This window comes from Paramormyrops kingsleyae, chromosome 14, assembly GCF_048594095.1.
Source record: "Paramormyrops kingsleyae isolate MSU_618 chromosome 14, PKINGS_0.4, whole genome shotgun sequence".
Lineage (NCBI taxonomy): Eukaryota > Metazoa > Chordata > Actinopteri > Osteoglossiformes > Mormyridae > Paramormyrops > Paramormyrops kingsleyae.
Window position 1 is genome coordinate 10,472,125 of NC_132810.1, and position 15,686 is coordinate 10,487,810.

Consider the following 15,686-nt stretch of genomic DNA (forward strand, 5'->3'; position numbering starts at 1 on the left):
ATAAAGACCTAATCTGTTATTACTCCTATTCTGACTCCAGAAAACATGACCGATTATGACAACCTGAAGATCAAACAGTTGTAATGGAAGACAAATTGGCCTAACATAACAGCCGAACTTTGCCACGTTCTGTTTTTGCACAATCCAAATCCACGAAAAAAAATCCAAACTCTAATCAGTCTTAGGTTTGCTTAATTATTTATCCCTGGTGTAAAAGCCTCTTATTGAAAACACTTTGTGGTTTTGATTAGTCACTGTGGTGTGTTACTGGACATGTTTCAATCAGTCGGGCGATGGCTGACTCTTAGCAATTGTGTCCCAGGCGGACGGCGGCACGCCACCAAGGAGGACGGCTTTCTGAGCCCGGCAGAGCTCTCCCTCTGGGCCACCACCATGCGCCTGGGGGAGGCGGAGCCACAGCCTGCGCTGAGCCACTCCCACTTCCTGTTTACCAAAAGCGATGCCCCTGCCCAGGTAAGCCCGTCTGACTCACAGAACGTATTTACCTACATTTCAAGTTGTGAACCACTTAGGTTCTCCTAAAGCATTTTAAAGGACTCACAGAGGAAATGGTTTATTGAGCTAGAAATCCTGTAGCATAAGAATAAACAAAAGATGACTCACCCAACCACACAGACCATAATAATAAACAAGTGGAAAACACCTTTATGCCACCTTTTATGAAACTTGGCACGTGAGGAATTAGGAGTAGATTGGGACCCTTTAGCTTGTTATTCACTGTTTTGCATATATAGTGAATAGTTTATAATCTCTTCTCAATTTGCAGGCATCCTACTGTGATGTTTTATCTGCATTCTGCCTCATCAGCAATACACTGAAAGCCATATGCCCCCACCTTCTGTGTTGCCGGGCCCCCGATTGCGTTGGCGCCCCCCTCCCCATTATGTTTCCGGATCCCCCGTTACATAGTTGCCGAGCCCCTGTTTGCTTTGCTGGTTCCTCCCCCCCCGTTGCGTTGCCGCCCCCCTTTGTGTCTGCCAGCCCGTCACGGCGTCCTCTTCTGCCCCATAGGAGGACGTGAGCGCGGGCCCTGTGCGGGAGCTCTCCCTGGGCGAGTGGGCATGCTGGCAGAACCGGCCCTTGCCCACCCACCGGGTCAGCCACTCGGGCCGCTGTCTGCACTTCACAGAGATCATGGGGTTCCTGGACAGCATGCGGCTGGAGGAGGTAGGGGCCGCTCCCCCCACACAGGCCCCGTGAGCCAACCGGACCACTTCTGACCGGTGTTTATACAAAGTAGCCGCAAACACTAACTGTTCTCCTAGTGCCTGTGGTGATCTTGATTTCCACGACTGTGGAAGCTCACAGTCTGCTGATGGTCAGTAGCTGTCGTTCTGCAGGGTTCATCATCTAATGCTAATCACTGCTCCATGGTTCCTTCACTGGTTCTCAGTGGGTTAAATCTGGTGCTGTTGACATCATGCTTGTAAATCCTGCCGGCCCCAGCTTTCACAGCTTTGTTTCTCCAATCCCTAAGCCGCTGTTAAGAAGCTCCAGTAGATGCCTTTTTAATTGATGCATATTTGCCATTGTATTGTGTGATTTGTAAGGCCTCCTGAAAGCTGCTATTCCATTTACAGCATAGTGCTTAGCAGCAGCCTCTTATTCATGGGTTTATCTAATTACTGGCTTTACACGGGTCGCCCAGACTCTCACTATTAGGCTTGGCGGAACCATTGTTCTGCCAGTTGTTGCATGTCCCGATTTTAAAATGAAACAAGTAACACATTTCTTTAACAACAGCAAACGATCCGATGCATCGACGTGACCGTATAAATGTCAATGCAAGCTCTTTGTTTTCTCGCTGGTTCCAGTATTGTTTTCATGATCCACTCTGACGTATACATGGTCTACACCATGGGTGCCCAATACATTGATCGTGATCTACTGGTCGATCGCAAAGGTAGTGTGGGTAGATCGTATGGCATAAAAAAAATAGAGGATGGATGACGCGTTCAACCGCATCAGCTGCTACAAGCTAACGAGTCGCCTAGTTAGCCTCTAATTTATTTCTACTAAACTTAAGAAAGGGTATAAAAATGAATGGGGGAGCTGGACCAAGTAAGAAGCCAAAAACCGACCACTTCCATACGGAATGGGAGGAGGACTGTTTTTTTTTTTCACCATATCATTTGCCATTTGTTGCATGACATATTCTAAGAAAAATGTCTTTGTAATTTATTGTAATTCTGAGAACGAAACTGCTTGTGAAAGTGGCTTTATCAGATACACTACACTCATTTTTCTGGTAAACCTGGCTTCTCTACCAGACTGAAACCTCATTATCTCTAAAGGTTGCTTGCAAATTAGAGGGTTGGCCATGTATGATTCCCCCCTACACCTATAATGACTCCCTTTGCAGCTAGATGAGAGAGGAAGTTAATTACGCTGAGATACACACAACCACCAATAGGTCTTACTTCCATGGCAGCTGTCCTATTTAGCTTTTGTGTAGGAACCTATCGATCGGGAAAGGATTGGCTTTCAGGCAGCTTCCAGGGATTAAGTGTCCAGGCCACAAGTAAAAGTCATTATCTCCAGGCAGAATTTGACCATTTTTGCTTTGATGGGCCAGGTTTGCTGGTGTAAGAAATCCTGTAGGCTTTTGGGCTTTGGAATATATTCAGGTCCTGACCAAATATTGGAGCTCGTTGATTCCCCTCTTCAGATTCCCCTGGGAGATCCATTTGTCAAATTTATAGTAATCTTTCTTTTTCTAAAACAATTCTTTCATGTCTGCTGACTATTACTTAACATACCATAAATACACTAAAATTACTTCAGCGCTCAAACTGCGTACAGTGAACTTAATTTGTTCCAGAAGTGTGGTTGTTATTTGGTTGAGTTCAAAGTCAAATTTTCCCATAAGAAATGTAAATGAATTTAATCCATTCCAGACCCCCAAATGATTGCCTATTTGAACTTATCTACCTACCTAACTAATGATAAAAAAGCACTGACAATCAATATAAAGCTAATACACACATGAAGAAGCACAAATACAAAAGTGTTAAACATGAAATAAATGACAGTACCATATTCCGAAGCGAGAGCAGCCCAGTCACGCCTCCACCACCAAGTCTCGCTATAATTTCCTTTTTAAGTTCTACAGTTACTCTCACTACTTCCCTCTTTGGTTTGCTGATATCATTGCTCACTTTCTTAGGGGCCATGATTACTGTATCACTAAATGTACTGTACATAAAGCACAAAAAAATTCACACCAAACACAGGAACACAGCTTTCGCACGATCAAGAGGCACCACGAGACCGACAGGGATTCATAGGCATCAGCATCCCAGTAGGTCCATTTGTCTTCGTTTCAGCCCATCAGAGACGCATTTCCATCTGTACAAGTTTTAGCAGGTATGTTTTTTTTGTCTTGTCGCGTTTCGAGTTTTCGATCGAGTTGCGTTTAGATTTTTTTGACCAACCCGTTCGAGGTCCGTATTGGTGGAGTTGAATGTGTCTCGACCAATACAAATTTTAGCAGGAACGAGTCGAGTTCCAAGATTTTGGTCGAGGTACAAGTATATAAAAACTCAGCAGACCCGTTCTATGTCAGAGTTAAGAGGTTTGAAGGTTCTACTGTATTGTGTTGGGAAGCAGTGTGTCATTTTTAAGTCAGTCATTTGCTATATTCCAGAAACAGTTGGTGTCTTCTAGGCTGTCACACCTCAGGTGCCAGTGATATTACACCGGCTGGTTTTCCTCCATTGTAGGCAGTGCTTAATTTGCGAATCGGAAGGTGCCGGATTCAAAGGGCATATGAGAGCAGTGGGGTAATGAGGGCGGGATGGGTCCCTGAAAACATACAAAACACGGTGCTGAAAACATGCTATGTATTTTTAAGCATAAATCTAAACTAACGAAGGACGTGAAATTCTGTGAAAATAGGTCTGTAAACACTACATACTTATTTTATGTTTTATGATGTTTTTGTTTGTTTAACCAGAGAGCTGCCTAATACACACAGATAGGTACCAGAATGCAGTGAAAAACAGAAAGGTTTCAGGCAGGATTTAAGCACTGATTATAGGGCACCTTTTGTATTAATCTCTGCACTGCTGCTGAGGTTGATGTCCTGCAGATAGTGCGGTCATGAGTCTTTTGCTGTTATATTGGTTAGGACCAGGATCTTTGACTTTGCAGTGGCTCCGGTCAACAGTTTTGAGAGAGATCAGCAGAAGAGATGGGTCCAGGGGCACCACTAGGAAGGTTGTAGATCAGCTGTGTTTTGAAGTCAGCTCATTGGGTCAGTGGGACGTGTCAGAACATCAGCCTGAAGAGACGCTGTACACAAAGCGAAGATCAGAATGGCAAGGGACAATTCTTTGGATTTTGCTTAAAAAAATCTCTACTAAAATACACAATTTGCTTTTTATATTGTTACTTTTTATACAATTTGTGGCCATTTTAATGAGCTGTATGATTACAGTGGGCAATGTATCTTGAGTCATTTTATACTCTAACTGCCATTTTTGAAGCTCACTGCAAATCATTGAGAAAAGCAGTCTCTACTTACTAGGCTGAACAAAACTCCCTCTTTCAATTCACCCTTATTGCATTAATACGCTGGTCCCGCACGCATCTGTTTTTGTGCTGCGACACCACTTTAATTAAACAACAACAAAGAGGGGTTTTGTTAAATGAGCTGCGACCTATTTTTTTGTGTTTCAAGTTCTTAAACCCTTTTTCCTTCAGGCTGCCTGATTCTCGCATTCTGAGAGGGAATGACATGCGAAAAAGCTTAGATACACGACCTACATTTTGGAAGCTGTTTTTGTTTTTCTTGTGTTGCTCAGAAGAGGGAGAGAGAAGTTCTCCAGTGAAACCATGGTTTATGAAAGCATGTATTTTTAAAATCTGCCTTATAAAATGCATTTTTCTCTCATCCCTTTCATCTTTTTGAATAGATTTTGTTTCTTTGTTCCTTATTAGATTGAGTTTTCCTTTATGAGTGACAACCACAAGTAGATGGACTCTTTCAGTGTTTATGTAACAGTTCTCAAAAGTTCTACAAACACGGGAACTCAGAAGTAGGCCGTGCCTCACTGATCTCTGATGCGTGTTGCCACCTCGATGGAGAGAAGGGGCTTGGCATAGTGAGAGCTCTGCTGACGTTCTCTTCAACACACACTCTCACCGTTTCAGAATTCACGTTGCTCTGTGTCTTTTCATTATCCTTGAACCATTAACAGCGGGCCGAAAGTTTTGAAACTTTGGAATAAGCCATCATTACCGAGCAGCGATTCCTGCTGCTTTTGTGACCACAAGGATGCACTAATGTCTCGTATCTTCGCCATCCTTTGTTACTTCTGTGAAGATTATTTTTGTGTGCATTGTAAGTATATTGTTACGGTGTATTGTATAGTGTTCATAATGCCATACTCATACTTTCATGTATAGCTCTGGAAATATGAAGGTCAGCGGCTTCTGAGTTCCTCCCTTGAATCTTATTCTCCTATCCTGTACCCATAGTCGTACAGCCTCAATGCGATCTATTCAGATCTAGCTAATGGGTTAGGGGGTTGGATGTGCCTGACCATTCAGTGGCTGCCCCAGTGTCCTTGCAGCCTATTTGCCCTTTTCCTTCAGTATGTATAAGTTGTCATGGTTTCTTCTCTTACCTTTGCGACCTATTCATGCTCATTGTGATGCTGCAGTGCTCTCCTACTCCACTGCAGTGCTCTCCTACTCCACTGCAGTAAGAAACATGGGTCACTGTTTTGTCTTTGTGTACCATGCAATTATATTACTATTGGCAATCAAAGTGGTCATAAGGGAGCAAGATTTAAGCCTTATTGATGTTAAAGTTGTATATGTATATTCTTGCTTCTTGGTTGCATTTGTATATTTGATTGCAAGAGCTATTGGGTTATTTTTTGTTATATATGGTAAAATGACATTTCTTTTTGGTGTTTTATGATGTTACTTATGCATGATCTTTCACGATGTAGCTGATTAACCTCACCATTTGGCCAGCAGGGAAGCTCTAGCTATGAGCTAACAATGAGGTCCTACCTTCGCAAAGAAGATGTTGTTGGTTATATTGAAGATGGACAGCCAGAGAAGGCTCCTAAAACCACTACAGCCCCCAAAACAGTTGGCCGCAGGGACAATAGGGATTGTTTGGTGCCCAATAACACCGAGAGGAAGTTGTCCTCTCACTCTTGGCTGAACAATGAAGAGGATCATGTTGATTTTGTCCTTCAGGATAGAGTGACTACTGAGGGACAGAAATTGGCTGGGTCTTCAGGTTCACCCTGGAAATTGTCTTCAGAGAATAAACAAAGAGCCAGATGTGAAACCACCAGTAATGCTCCCCTTCATAGTTTGGAGGAGATCCCAGTCCTGAACACAGAGGTTGAATCGCATTCTGACAGCATTGTGATCTGTGACGATGAGGAAGTGAGTTTAGCTGATGGGCCCAGTGTTTTTCACCAGTTACCCAAAGTAAACTCTGATGCCGGGTATAGTAGCTTGCCAGAGGATCCTTCCTCAGAAATTGAAAATATGTTTTATTTGCCAAATTGGGGTACTGCCCAAAAGCTACACTCCTCCAATGAACCGCCAGAGGCAGTAAGAACTATTCTCACCAACGTTCTAGAGCTCCTGTCTAGGTCACCACCTCAAGTCATTGAGTTTACCTGCTCTAAAAATGATTCCAAAGCTAACCCCATGGACAAACCACTAGAAGCTGGACATAAGTCACAACAGAATGGAAACCCATTCCAAGTGAGTTTCCTCCTTGGAGATGACCTTGGAGATGAGGAATCAAGTGATTCGGCTTTCTCTGATAAGCATTTGGATGGCGTTCCTTTGGAAACTGAGAAAGGTGAACTTAACCACCTGGATCCTGCAGAAGGAACTTGCAGTGCAGCCTGCAGCCCCACCTGGGATGAGGTTTTTGATAATGATGTTGATACACCTGGTCCTGCAGATGAGGTTAATAATTGTGAAGCTCCTTCAGCTCTGCCAGGCGCTGTAGGTGCCAGGGAATACATAGCCCCACCTAAGCCGGATGAGAGTATGGTTTTGTTTGGGGATGACGACGACGACGATGTCTTTTTTCAGATCAAAACGCTTAGCTCTCCTCTTGTTAGCAGGAAAATTCAAGAGGAGCCCTCTCCGGGTTGTGTGAATCAGGCCACCACATTACATAATAGTGCCAGGAGAGCTGTAGAGGGTGATGCAACCAAAGGCTCAAAGGACATGTGCTGTACTTCACCAGAAGTTCACCAGGAACCTTCTTCAAACTGTGGAAATTTTGACTGTTCCCAGGAGCTCTTCTCTGTCAATTTTGACCTGGGGTTTTCCATTGAGGAGTCTGATGAGGAGAACTCAGTGCAGGGAGATGTGACAAGTCCCACGGCTCCTGATTGTGCTGCCCCAGAAGAATCCAGGCTGCCCACTCTGCAGGAGAGCTTGGGGAAAGCCACAACTTCCGTGGATCTTCATGAGAGAAACTTGAGCCTGGTAGCTCCTCAGCAGGAAAGGGGACAGTCTCTGGTCTCTTTGTTGGGTGTTCCACTCTCTCCATTCAATACAGGGGGTCCAGGTCCGTCTACTGCACGTGCAATCGCCACCTCATCCCCCTTATTGGCAACTCCCAGAAAGGCCAAAGACAAGGTACCAACAGCTGATGGCTGGGGTCCCTGTAAGCCTGCTGGTAGAAATGGCCAGGATTCCATCAGAAGGTCTCTGCTGCAGTCAGGAGGGCCTGTCACTGGGGAACTATTGGCTACACCTCCTGCAGGTAAGAGGGAAGCACTGGGGTTCTATGGCAGGGCCTCCAGTGTTGGGTCATCTTGTTTGGTGACTTAGATTGCTAGAACCACTGTAATAATTACAGTAAACATTTCAGAAAAACAAACTGCAAAAATGTAAAGAATGTATAAGATTGCTAAACTTATTTTGGAGCATTTTGCAGTTCCCTTTTGCATCCTGTCCTCTTCCATTATGGATAATACCCTTGCCCTTCCAGACGTGTCTACTTTTGTCAAAAAAAAATGTATCATTTCATTTAAGTCCTGCTACTCTGGCCTTCCAGCCATGCGTGTTTGCACTGTCAGAGGAATGTGATGGAAGTTATCAAGGCAGGTGCTTCCAAAGAAGTTTTGCAGTTCAAACCTTGTCCTCGTCCAGTATAATTCAGTTCAGTTTTTATATAGCGCCTTTCACAACGGAGTCACCCCAAGGCGCTTTACATGGGTGTTTTGTGGTACGTTACAACGTCAGTAAGATGGGAAAATATAGAAACGGGGGAAAATGAGAAGGAAGGAGAGAGAAAGAAAGAAAAAGACAGATGACAATGGAGGGAGGAAAAAGCCTCTGGGGGTCCAAGCTCACCTGGCTGCCCCCCCCCCCCGGCATGCTATCATTATCATAACTTTGCTTGAATGCTGCCCCCCCCCCCCCCAGGACCCTGTGGTAAAGACAGCGACGATGAGGTGGTGGCCCCCAGGAGACGGGGGAAGGTGGACCCCCTTGCGACCCCGGAGGTCAGTTTCCTGCCCACTGCGGTCCTCACATTATCCGGAGTAGCTCAGTGCAGCTTTGGGACTCGCTGACGTGTGGCAGTTCCGGCAGCACACGATTCGCATGTGGTAGCTGCGTGCCACACATGTCTGCATGTGTCTGAGATGCTGGGAGGCACGTGGGCACGACTGATCGTATTTGTTTGTAGGTCCGTGACATTTCTTGGTTCTTCGTTGACCATAGCATTGATTTTTACAGAGTTCTCTAAAACTTCAGCCTCTCGGTGATGCCTGTTTCAGTTTTCTCGCTGCTGTTTTAGTTACATTACAGTTTTGAAAGCAACTGCAGAAATACCAGAGGCAAACAAAGAACGGTGGACAAAGACTTTCAGCCAGCTGCCCTTTGCCTTTATTGAATGTTGGGGTTGTCATGGCAGCAGGCAGTTCTGATGTATATTCCCTTTCCATGCAGCAGCACAATTAGGGATACCTTTAACTGAGGGATGTGTACCTGAAAGCCTAATGTTCCATAGCCTTCATGTGTCTTGTGTGTCCAGTTCACAAGGTTGTACTTATAGAGATGCTGGGCTTCTGAGTGTTATAGTGCTTAGACTGATGCTCTAGATCCGTGTTTCCTAACCCGGTCCTCAAGGACCCACAGACAGTCCATATTTTTGCTCCCTCCCAGCTCCCAGTAGAACATACATGTCTATCAGTCAAAGGTGTATCTGAAGACATACAGTCTATGTAAATGGAAATCGGAGTTTTTTTTTGAGACTGAAATGCATTATACTCTCCAGGCTGGTGCCCCTTTGAGGACTCTGTCTTGCTTTTTAGGCTAAGAGCTGCAGTGATATGGATACGCCCGTGAGAGTAACTCGGAGGCGCGTGGCAGTCCTGAACACAGTAAGATGCGCAATTCTGCATGGATAAAAGACCAAATGATTTTAGTTCTGTTTTTGACAAGGCAGGCTATAGTGTGAGCTTCTGAGCCTAAATGTCATTTATTGTAGATCCTTATCGAGATTCCAGTCATTACTGACCTTAAGGTATTTTTTTCTTAACTGGATAAATACTATGACAGTGAATGGGGTGAAGCATAGCTGTTCTCTGCCTGCATCATCTGGCTTTGCTGTTGCAGTCGGGGGAGAGTGAAGGAGAGCGGCTGTCGGATGAGGACTTCCAGGACGTCTCCGTAAGGAACCTCCGGGCTCCGCACTGCCGGGAACGCTCACCAAGTCAGAAGAAGGTGACATGGCTGCTAACCAAAAATGAGACTTGCGGTCTCTCTAGCTGCCCTGCTTCTCTCGTTGGCTGATGAACCCACCTGGTTGGCCGTCCCCCTCTCTTCCCCAGAAGGTGAAGGCCATCAGGGCACGTGAGTACTTGGACCAGGAAGCAGAGCTGTCTGAGGACGGTGGGGATGTCTCCTCAGACGAGGTGGAGGATGACCTGGATGGATCACTGGAGGGCTTCGTGGTGAACAGCAGTCACTTCTCTCAAGGCCTCAATGGTAGCTCAACGACTTTCAAATCATGACACTATCAACAGTAAATCGCAGCTTCTCAGTAGTGCCATGAAGAGCATCCGTTTCTATGTGTAGCGATTAAGCTGACACTGCTGCATATGTCTGACATGCCGTTTCAGATTCAGAGATGCGGGGAGTTTACCTGAAGTCGATTAAAAGTCCCGCTGTGCTGAATAAGTTCAAGATGGCGTACAAGGCTGAACACAACATGGACGTCTTTTCTCAGGTAACGGGGCATCTTCTTGGTGAAGCTGGCTATACTCACTGGCTGGTTGGTTTGTGTGGATATGGTTCTGATTTCAGTGTATGATACAAGGGGGTTCATGGTCTAATAACAAAAATGGGCCAAATGTCCTGAGTAGGTATGGGGTCATGCGGACTCCAGTATACTGATGCTTGGTTATCAGGATGCTTTGTTGCTAAGTGCAGTGAGGAAGATGGTTGGGTATGAGGGTATGAGTGAAGTGCCTGGATCTGTGTGCAGGCCAACCTGCAACATGGGCAGCTGGGAATTGTGGGATGTGGCTGCAGGTAGAGGTGGATCAAAGGGAACCTTGTGCAAAGGCCATGGACATGAGGCTCAGGGGCCAGCAGGGGGCGCTGGAGAGCTTACAGAGTGGTGCATTGAGGCCTGTGGATGTGCCCTCAGGTGCCAGAACAGGACGAGACTTACGGGGAGGACAGCTTTGTGGTGCAGGGTAGTGAGGAGGAAGAGTTGCGGAGCAGTGAGGAGGAGGAGGAGGTGAGCATGGTGGATCTGCTCCCAGAGGAGTCCTTCATCGGGGACAGGAGAGTGTACACCACCCGAAGGCGGGTTCGGCTCCAGAAGGCACGGGAGGAGACCCGGGAGGAGGCAGGCTCCAAGGCCTCCAGGAAACCCAAGCGCTCCCGCATCATGCACATGGAAGACTCCAGCGATGAAGAAGTCCCCGGAAAACGGAAAAAGGTGACTGACAACGATGCTGCTCCCCCCTGTGGGCCGCGAGATATGACAAAGGAGTCTGTGTTCAAGGCGCCTCTTGGAGCGCCACCAGCGGGCCCCGGGCAGCCTGCTCTGGCGCTCAGTGCGATGGAAGGGGCCTCTCTGTTAGAGAGGTGCCAGCAGAGACTAAACCTTCAGGCGTCGGTGTCTGAGGCCCTCGACTTCCAGCCGGTTGACTCCACGCCGTCCCGACCTGCAGAATCACAGGTAACAAACGCACACAAACCTGGGTGTCATCAAACAGCCAGACAGGAGGGAGACCTAACAGTCCCAGCCAATGACAAATTTCAAACAGGAGGGTATAAATCTAGCATGAGCTCGCATGGTCCTGGGCCTATTCAGCATTCACAGCGAGCGATTAAACGTGCGATAAAATGATTGCGTCTGCTAGGTTAGTGTGTGTGTGGTTAGACCAATCACAGGCATAGTGCTGCTGAAAGGCAAATAGATTTTTATTTCTCTTGGTCTTAGTAATGCCACAGGCCATTTAAAAACCGATTGGGGGGGGAAAAATATGTAGTTGAGACTGTAGTGAGATTTTATTCCTAGGTGAATTATTTTCAGACTGGCCCATTTAATTTTCTGCCAGCCGACTATGATTTCTGTCTCCGCCATTGGTAGACCTACTTAGCTAATATTGATACAGAAGTCTGATCAACAAAGAGCATTAAAGTACCATTAGAGAAGAACAGACAAGTACCATTAGAGCACTGTTACATGGTAGCTACGGCAGATTGTTTTAATTGTTCATAGATTTGACCTGTTTTGGACATCCTTTCAGCTGTTACATTTGGTTAATAAATGTTGATCTCATTTGCTCTTTGTTTCAGGCCAGATGTTCTAGGCATGTGATGAGTGATGGCCAGAACAGAGCCTGTTTGGGTCCAGTAGGGGGCGCAGCCCCAGTTCAGCAGCCCCTCTCTGTGCTGGTGGACAGCCGCTGCATCGCAGGCGGGACGGAGGTCGTGTCCTGCCTGAGGCGGCGCCACGGCCTGAGTGCGCAGGTCTGTTCGCTGGGCGCCTGTGACTTCGCGGTGAGCTGCCGCTTAGCTGTGGACAGGCTAGCGCAGTCGGAGGTGGCCAGCAGCCTGAACCGGAAGCGTCTGGTGGAAAGAGTGCAAGGCCTGCAGGTCCTCTTTGACCGGGTCTGCCTCATCTTGGAGAAGGACCGCGTCAAGCCGGGTCAGTGGGCTACGCTGGGCTGAACAGTCCTGCTTCGCGCTGATAAGCATGCAAAACAAGAGTGATTCCATAAGCTGTCTTCCCCCGACTTAGCCGCCGGATCTGGAGCTCATCCCAGGCAGTAGGCAGGGTACACCATGGACAAGATGCCGGTCCACCGCAGCGCACATGCATACAGACATGATGGTGCTGCCCACAGAACCGCCACACAGACTGACGAGGGACTTCACCAGCATTACTGAAACTACTCGCTCTAATCTCAAAGCTCCTTAAGCATAAGGATGACACAGTGCCAGTTTTATGTTCTGTCTCTACCGATAATTCAGTTTTGCTTTCTAAGAGTCTATTTGGGAAGACACAAAACTATATATATTTAGGTTAGGTTTTTCATTCAGCAGTTAGTTTTTAGGCAGAATGACTGGCCCTGCTGCAGTGCATCTTTAACTGACATCTTTAGCACTGGCTGTCAATTCCCATGACAAAGGTTACGTACAGTACCTTCACACGCGCATTGACAGGAAGCACCTCTGTTTTTCACACCCAGATTTGTAAGCGTTTAACCACGACTTCACCTGCTGCCACTCCTGAAATATTCCTGAGCTGTACTGCATGCCCGTAGGGCTCAGGGTGAAATAAGTGCTGCTTTTTCTTTCTTAACTCCTCTCAAAGAATAATGAATCCTTAAAAAGCTGGTGTGTCATAGAGAGGCTTAACAATTGAAGCGATGACTTGACACATAAGGTATGAAAACACTGACTAGGACACACTGAATAAGGATGGCTTGCTTGGAAATGTTCTGGGAATTTTGGTTTCCTTCCAAACCCTCCTCTGTCCCATAATTCTTTGCTTATAAATCTCATTGTATAGTACAGAAACATTCCATAATGAACTAGATAGTTTTTTATGTTGGTTTAAAAGTACATGTTTTCAAGCACATTAAAAAGCGGGATCTGGCCAATTCTTGGCTAAATGCTTGCCGTTGACCCCCCTCCACCCCGGCAGGAGATGCTGCGCGCCCCTTCCAGCCCACTCGTTACTATGACGGCACGCTGGCGGCGTTGGTGCGGGTGGGGGTGCGCCTGCTCTTCAGCGGCGGGCCCGAGGAGACGGCTGGCCTGCTGGCGGAGCTTGCTCACGTGGAGCAGCGGAAAGGCCAGGCCATCAGCGTGCCCACCCAGGTCGAGGGCCACAAGCAGCAGGCTCTGCAGTTCTACCTGACCCTGCCCTGCGTCAGCTACGTCACCGCCCTCCACATGTGCCATGCCTTCCGCTCCGTGGGCCACCTAGTGGACAGGTAGTGCTCCTGTCTTCTCCCGACAAGCCTCCATCCATGCTCAACTAACCTACATTTAGACCCTATACATTAACCAACACCATATTATTAGTTATTTCCCCTCATTAGTTCTTGTTATCCTCAGGTTTTCAGCTGCTTATCGGTGACTAGCGCATACTGTGTCAAGGTTGCTAACTGTCACGCATCTGGCGTGACACTCACGCCTGTCACGCTCACGCAAGAAATCTTACGACAAATCTGTTTTATTTCATGCTAAGCCTAAAATTAGCTACATCAAAAGCGCTGGGCTGATTTGCAAACCCTACTATTTGCAAGTTAATAAACCTGTTACTTGCATGTAAATGCGTGTGCAGACGTGTCACAAATTGAAAATCTCACTCCAACCAGCTGACCAGAGTTGGCAGCCCGGTGGTTTGATTATGTGGCTATGCAGCTGTACTCATAAGACTGGTGTAACGATGGTAGCATTGAAGCTTCCCCCGGTGTCCCTCAGCTCGGTGGAGTCCCTGATGGACAGAGCCCATGTGAGCCGGCAGAGAGCAGAGGAGATCTTCCGCTGCTTACGCTACCCCTGCGATCCGGACTTGCTGCCTGACGGTGTGGGCACCAGGAAGCGTAACCTTTAACCTCTGACCTCTGAACTGCATGTAAGACCACAAACTGTGCTGTTTTTCCTCAGTCTGCACTTTAAAGACAACTTGGCAATGGACCGCCGGCAGGGTAAAGTTGCCTCTCTGCTACATTTTGCACTTTAGCTGTTTCAGACAGACTCTGGGTGAGAATCTGTGACCCTCAGTGACTACTCATGAAGGGCCTAACGAAGAGTATTGCTACTTTTTCCTGTGGAGATTTAAGTTTTCTTAATGTCATTATGTTTTGTGTACAAAGGAAGTCTAAACAGTGCAAATAAAAAAAGGTATATTTTGCCAGTAGTTTAATTTCAGTTTTAAAACATTATTGATTCCCATCTAGGTGTAATATGCAGTAACACTATCAAATGGCCAGGGAAGCACAAAGCTGGTGTGCAAATACGTATTTGCTGTATAAAGCAATACGCACTGTAATTTCTTGTCGCAGCAGAGCATGTATTTTATGTGCATATGCCGCACATATTGCTTTATACAGCATATAGCTAAGAACACATGGTTAGGCAGTATTACTGTGCAATGCTGATAACTGATAGAATCCATTGGTTACTTTACTTGCTTACCATCAGGTCCAGATTCCTAATATTGGACACCATAGCTCAGATTCCCAAAACATGTCTGCCTTTTACGTTTTGCAAATAGCTTTTTTCTACATTCATAGCATTGCTAGGCTATGCCCAGCGCTCAAAGAGACACAGAAATTCTTGTTCGTGCCATGGTTACTCCCTGTATAATCTATTGCATTGTGATTATTGCAGGGAGCCCAAATTAATAACTTGATAGGCTCCAGGTTGCCTAAAACTCCACCACTCATATTATCACTCGCACTAGTGACCTTTTCCCCCCAACACTCCCTCAGTATACTCCCATTGAGTATAAGATACTTCTGCTTATTTTTAAAGCCTCGCTGATCTTTTACACCCTTATACTCCGCCCCCGCTGTCTGTGTTCTTCCTCGGCTGAACTACTAGCCGTTCCTTCTAATAGACTTAGCATCATGGGTGACGGGTGACACGGCCTACCGCTGCTCAGCACCCGGCTTTGGAACTCTCTTCCTGTGAATAGCCAATTGGATTCAATTGCTGAATTTAAATGATGCCTTAAAACTCATCTGTTTAAATGAGCTTTCTCTCTCTCATGAATTGTTGTTTTGTTGTCACTCTTGTATAATTGATCAAGTATAGAGTTTATTTATTGTTTTTTTATTATTATTAAGTTGTTTAATTCATGTAAGGTGACCTTGAATGCCCTGAAAGATGCCCATGAATAAAATGTATTATTATTATTATAATAATTGCAAGTCAGAGGTTCATTTTAGACTAATCTTAAAAAAGTACTATTAGGGCATAATGGATTCCATTGGTTCAGAGCTCACAGGAATCTTAGATTACCCCTGGAAAAGTACACTCCATAGATTCAATATGAAAATTAAATTTTCTGATTTTAGTGTAGATAATGACATTTATTTAATTTCAGTAACTACTCCCAGGTTTATACAAATGATATTGCTATGCTTAGTATATTGCTATACTTAGTTTCATTTATTTATACG

At 45.9% G+C, this 15,686-nt stretch overlaps 1 protein-coding gene across 3 annotated transcripts in view; it reads left to right on the plus strand.

Annotated features, from left to right (window-relative positions):
* Positions 1–15,428, plus strand: part of fancm (FA complementation group M) — a 39,713-nt gene extending 24,285 nt beyond the window's left edge. The window contains exons 12-23 of one of the 3 annotated variants that reach the window (XM_023828460.2): positions 323–474; positions 1,033–1,188; positions 6,007–7,780; positions 8,446–8,525; positions 9,339–9,407; positions 9,643–9,750; positions 9,858–10,014; positions 10,149–10,255; positions 10,679–11,218; positions 11,842–12,193; positions 13,196–13,487; positions 13,981–15,428. In XM_023828460.2, coding sequence (XP_023684228.2) covers positions 323–474; positions 1,033–1,188; positions 6,007–7,780; positions 8,446–8,525; positions 9,339–9,407; positions 9,643–9,750; positions 9,858–10,014; positions 10,149–10,255; positions 10,679–11,218; positions 11,842–12,193; positions 13,196–13,487; positions 13,981–14,113 — 3,920 coding nt within the window. In that variant the 3' untranslated portion in view covers positions 14,114–15,428. The remainder of the gene's footprint in view (positions 1–322; positions 475–1,032; positions 1,189–6,006; positions 7,781–8,445; positions 8,526–9,338; positions 9,408–9,642; positions 9,751–9,857; positions 10,015–10,148; positions 10,256–10,678; positions 11,219–11,841; positions 12,194–13,195; positions 13,488–13,980) is intronic. The other 2 variants (XM_023828462.2, XM_023828461.2) reach the window with 2 other exon arrangements.
* Positions 15,429–15,686: the final 258 nt, after the last annotated feature.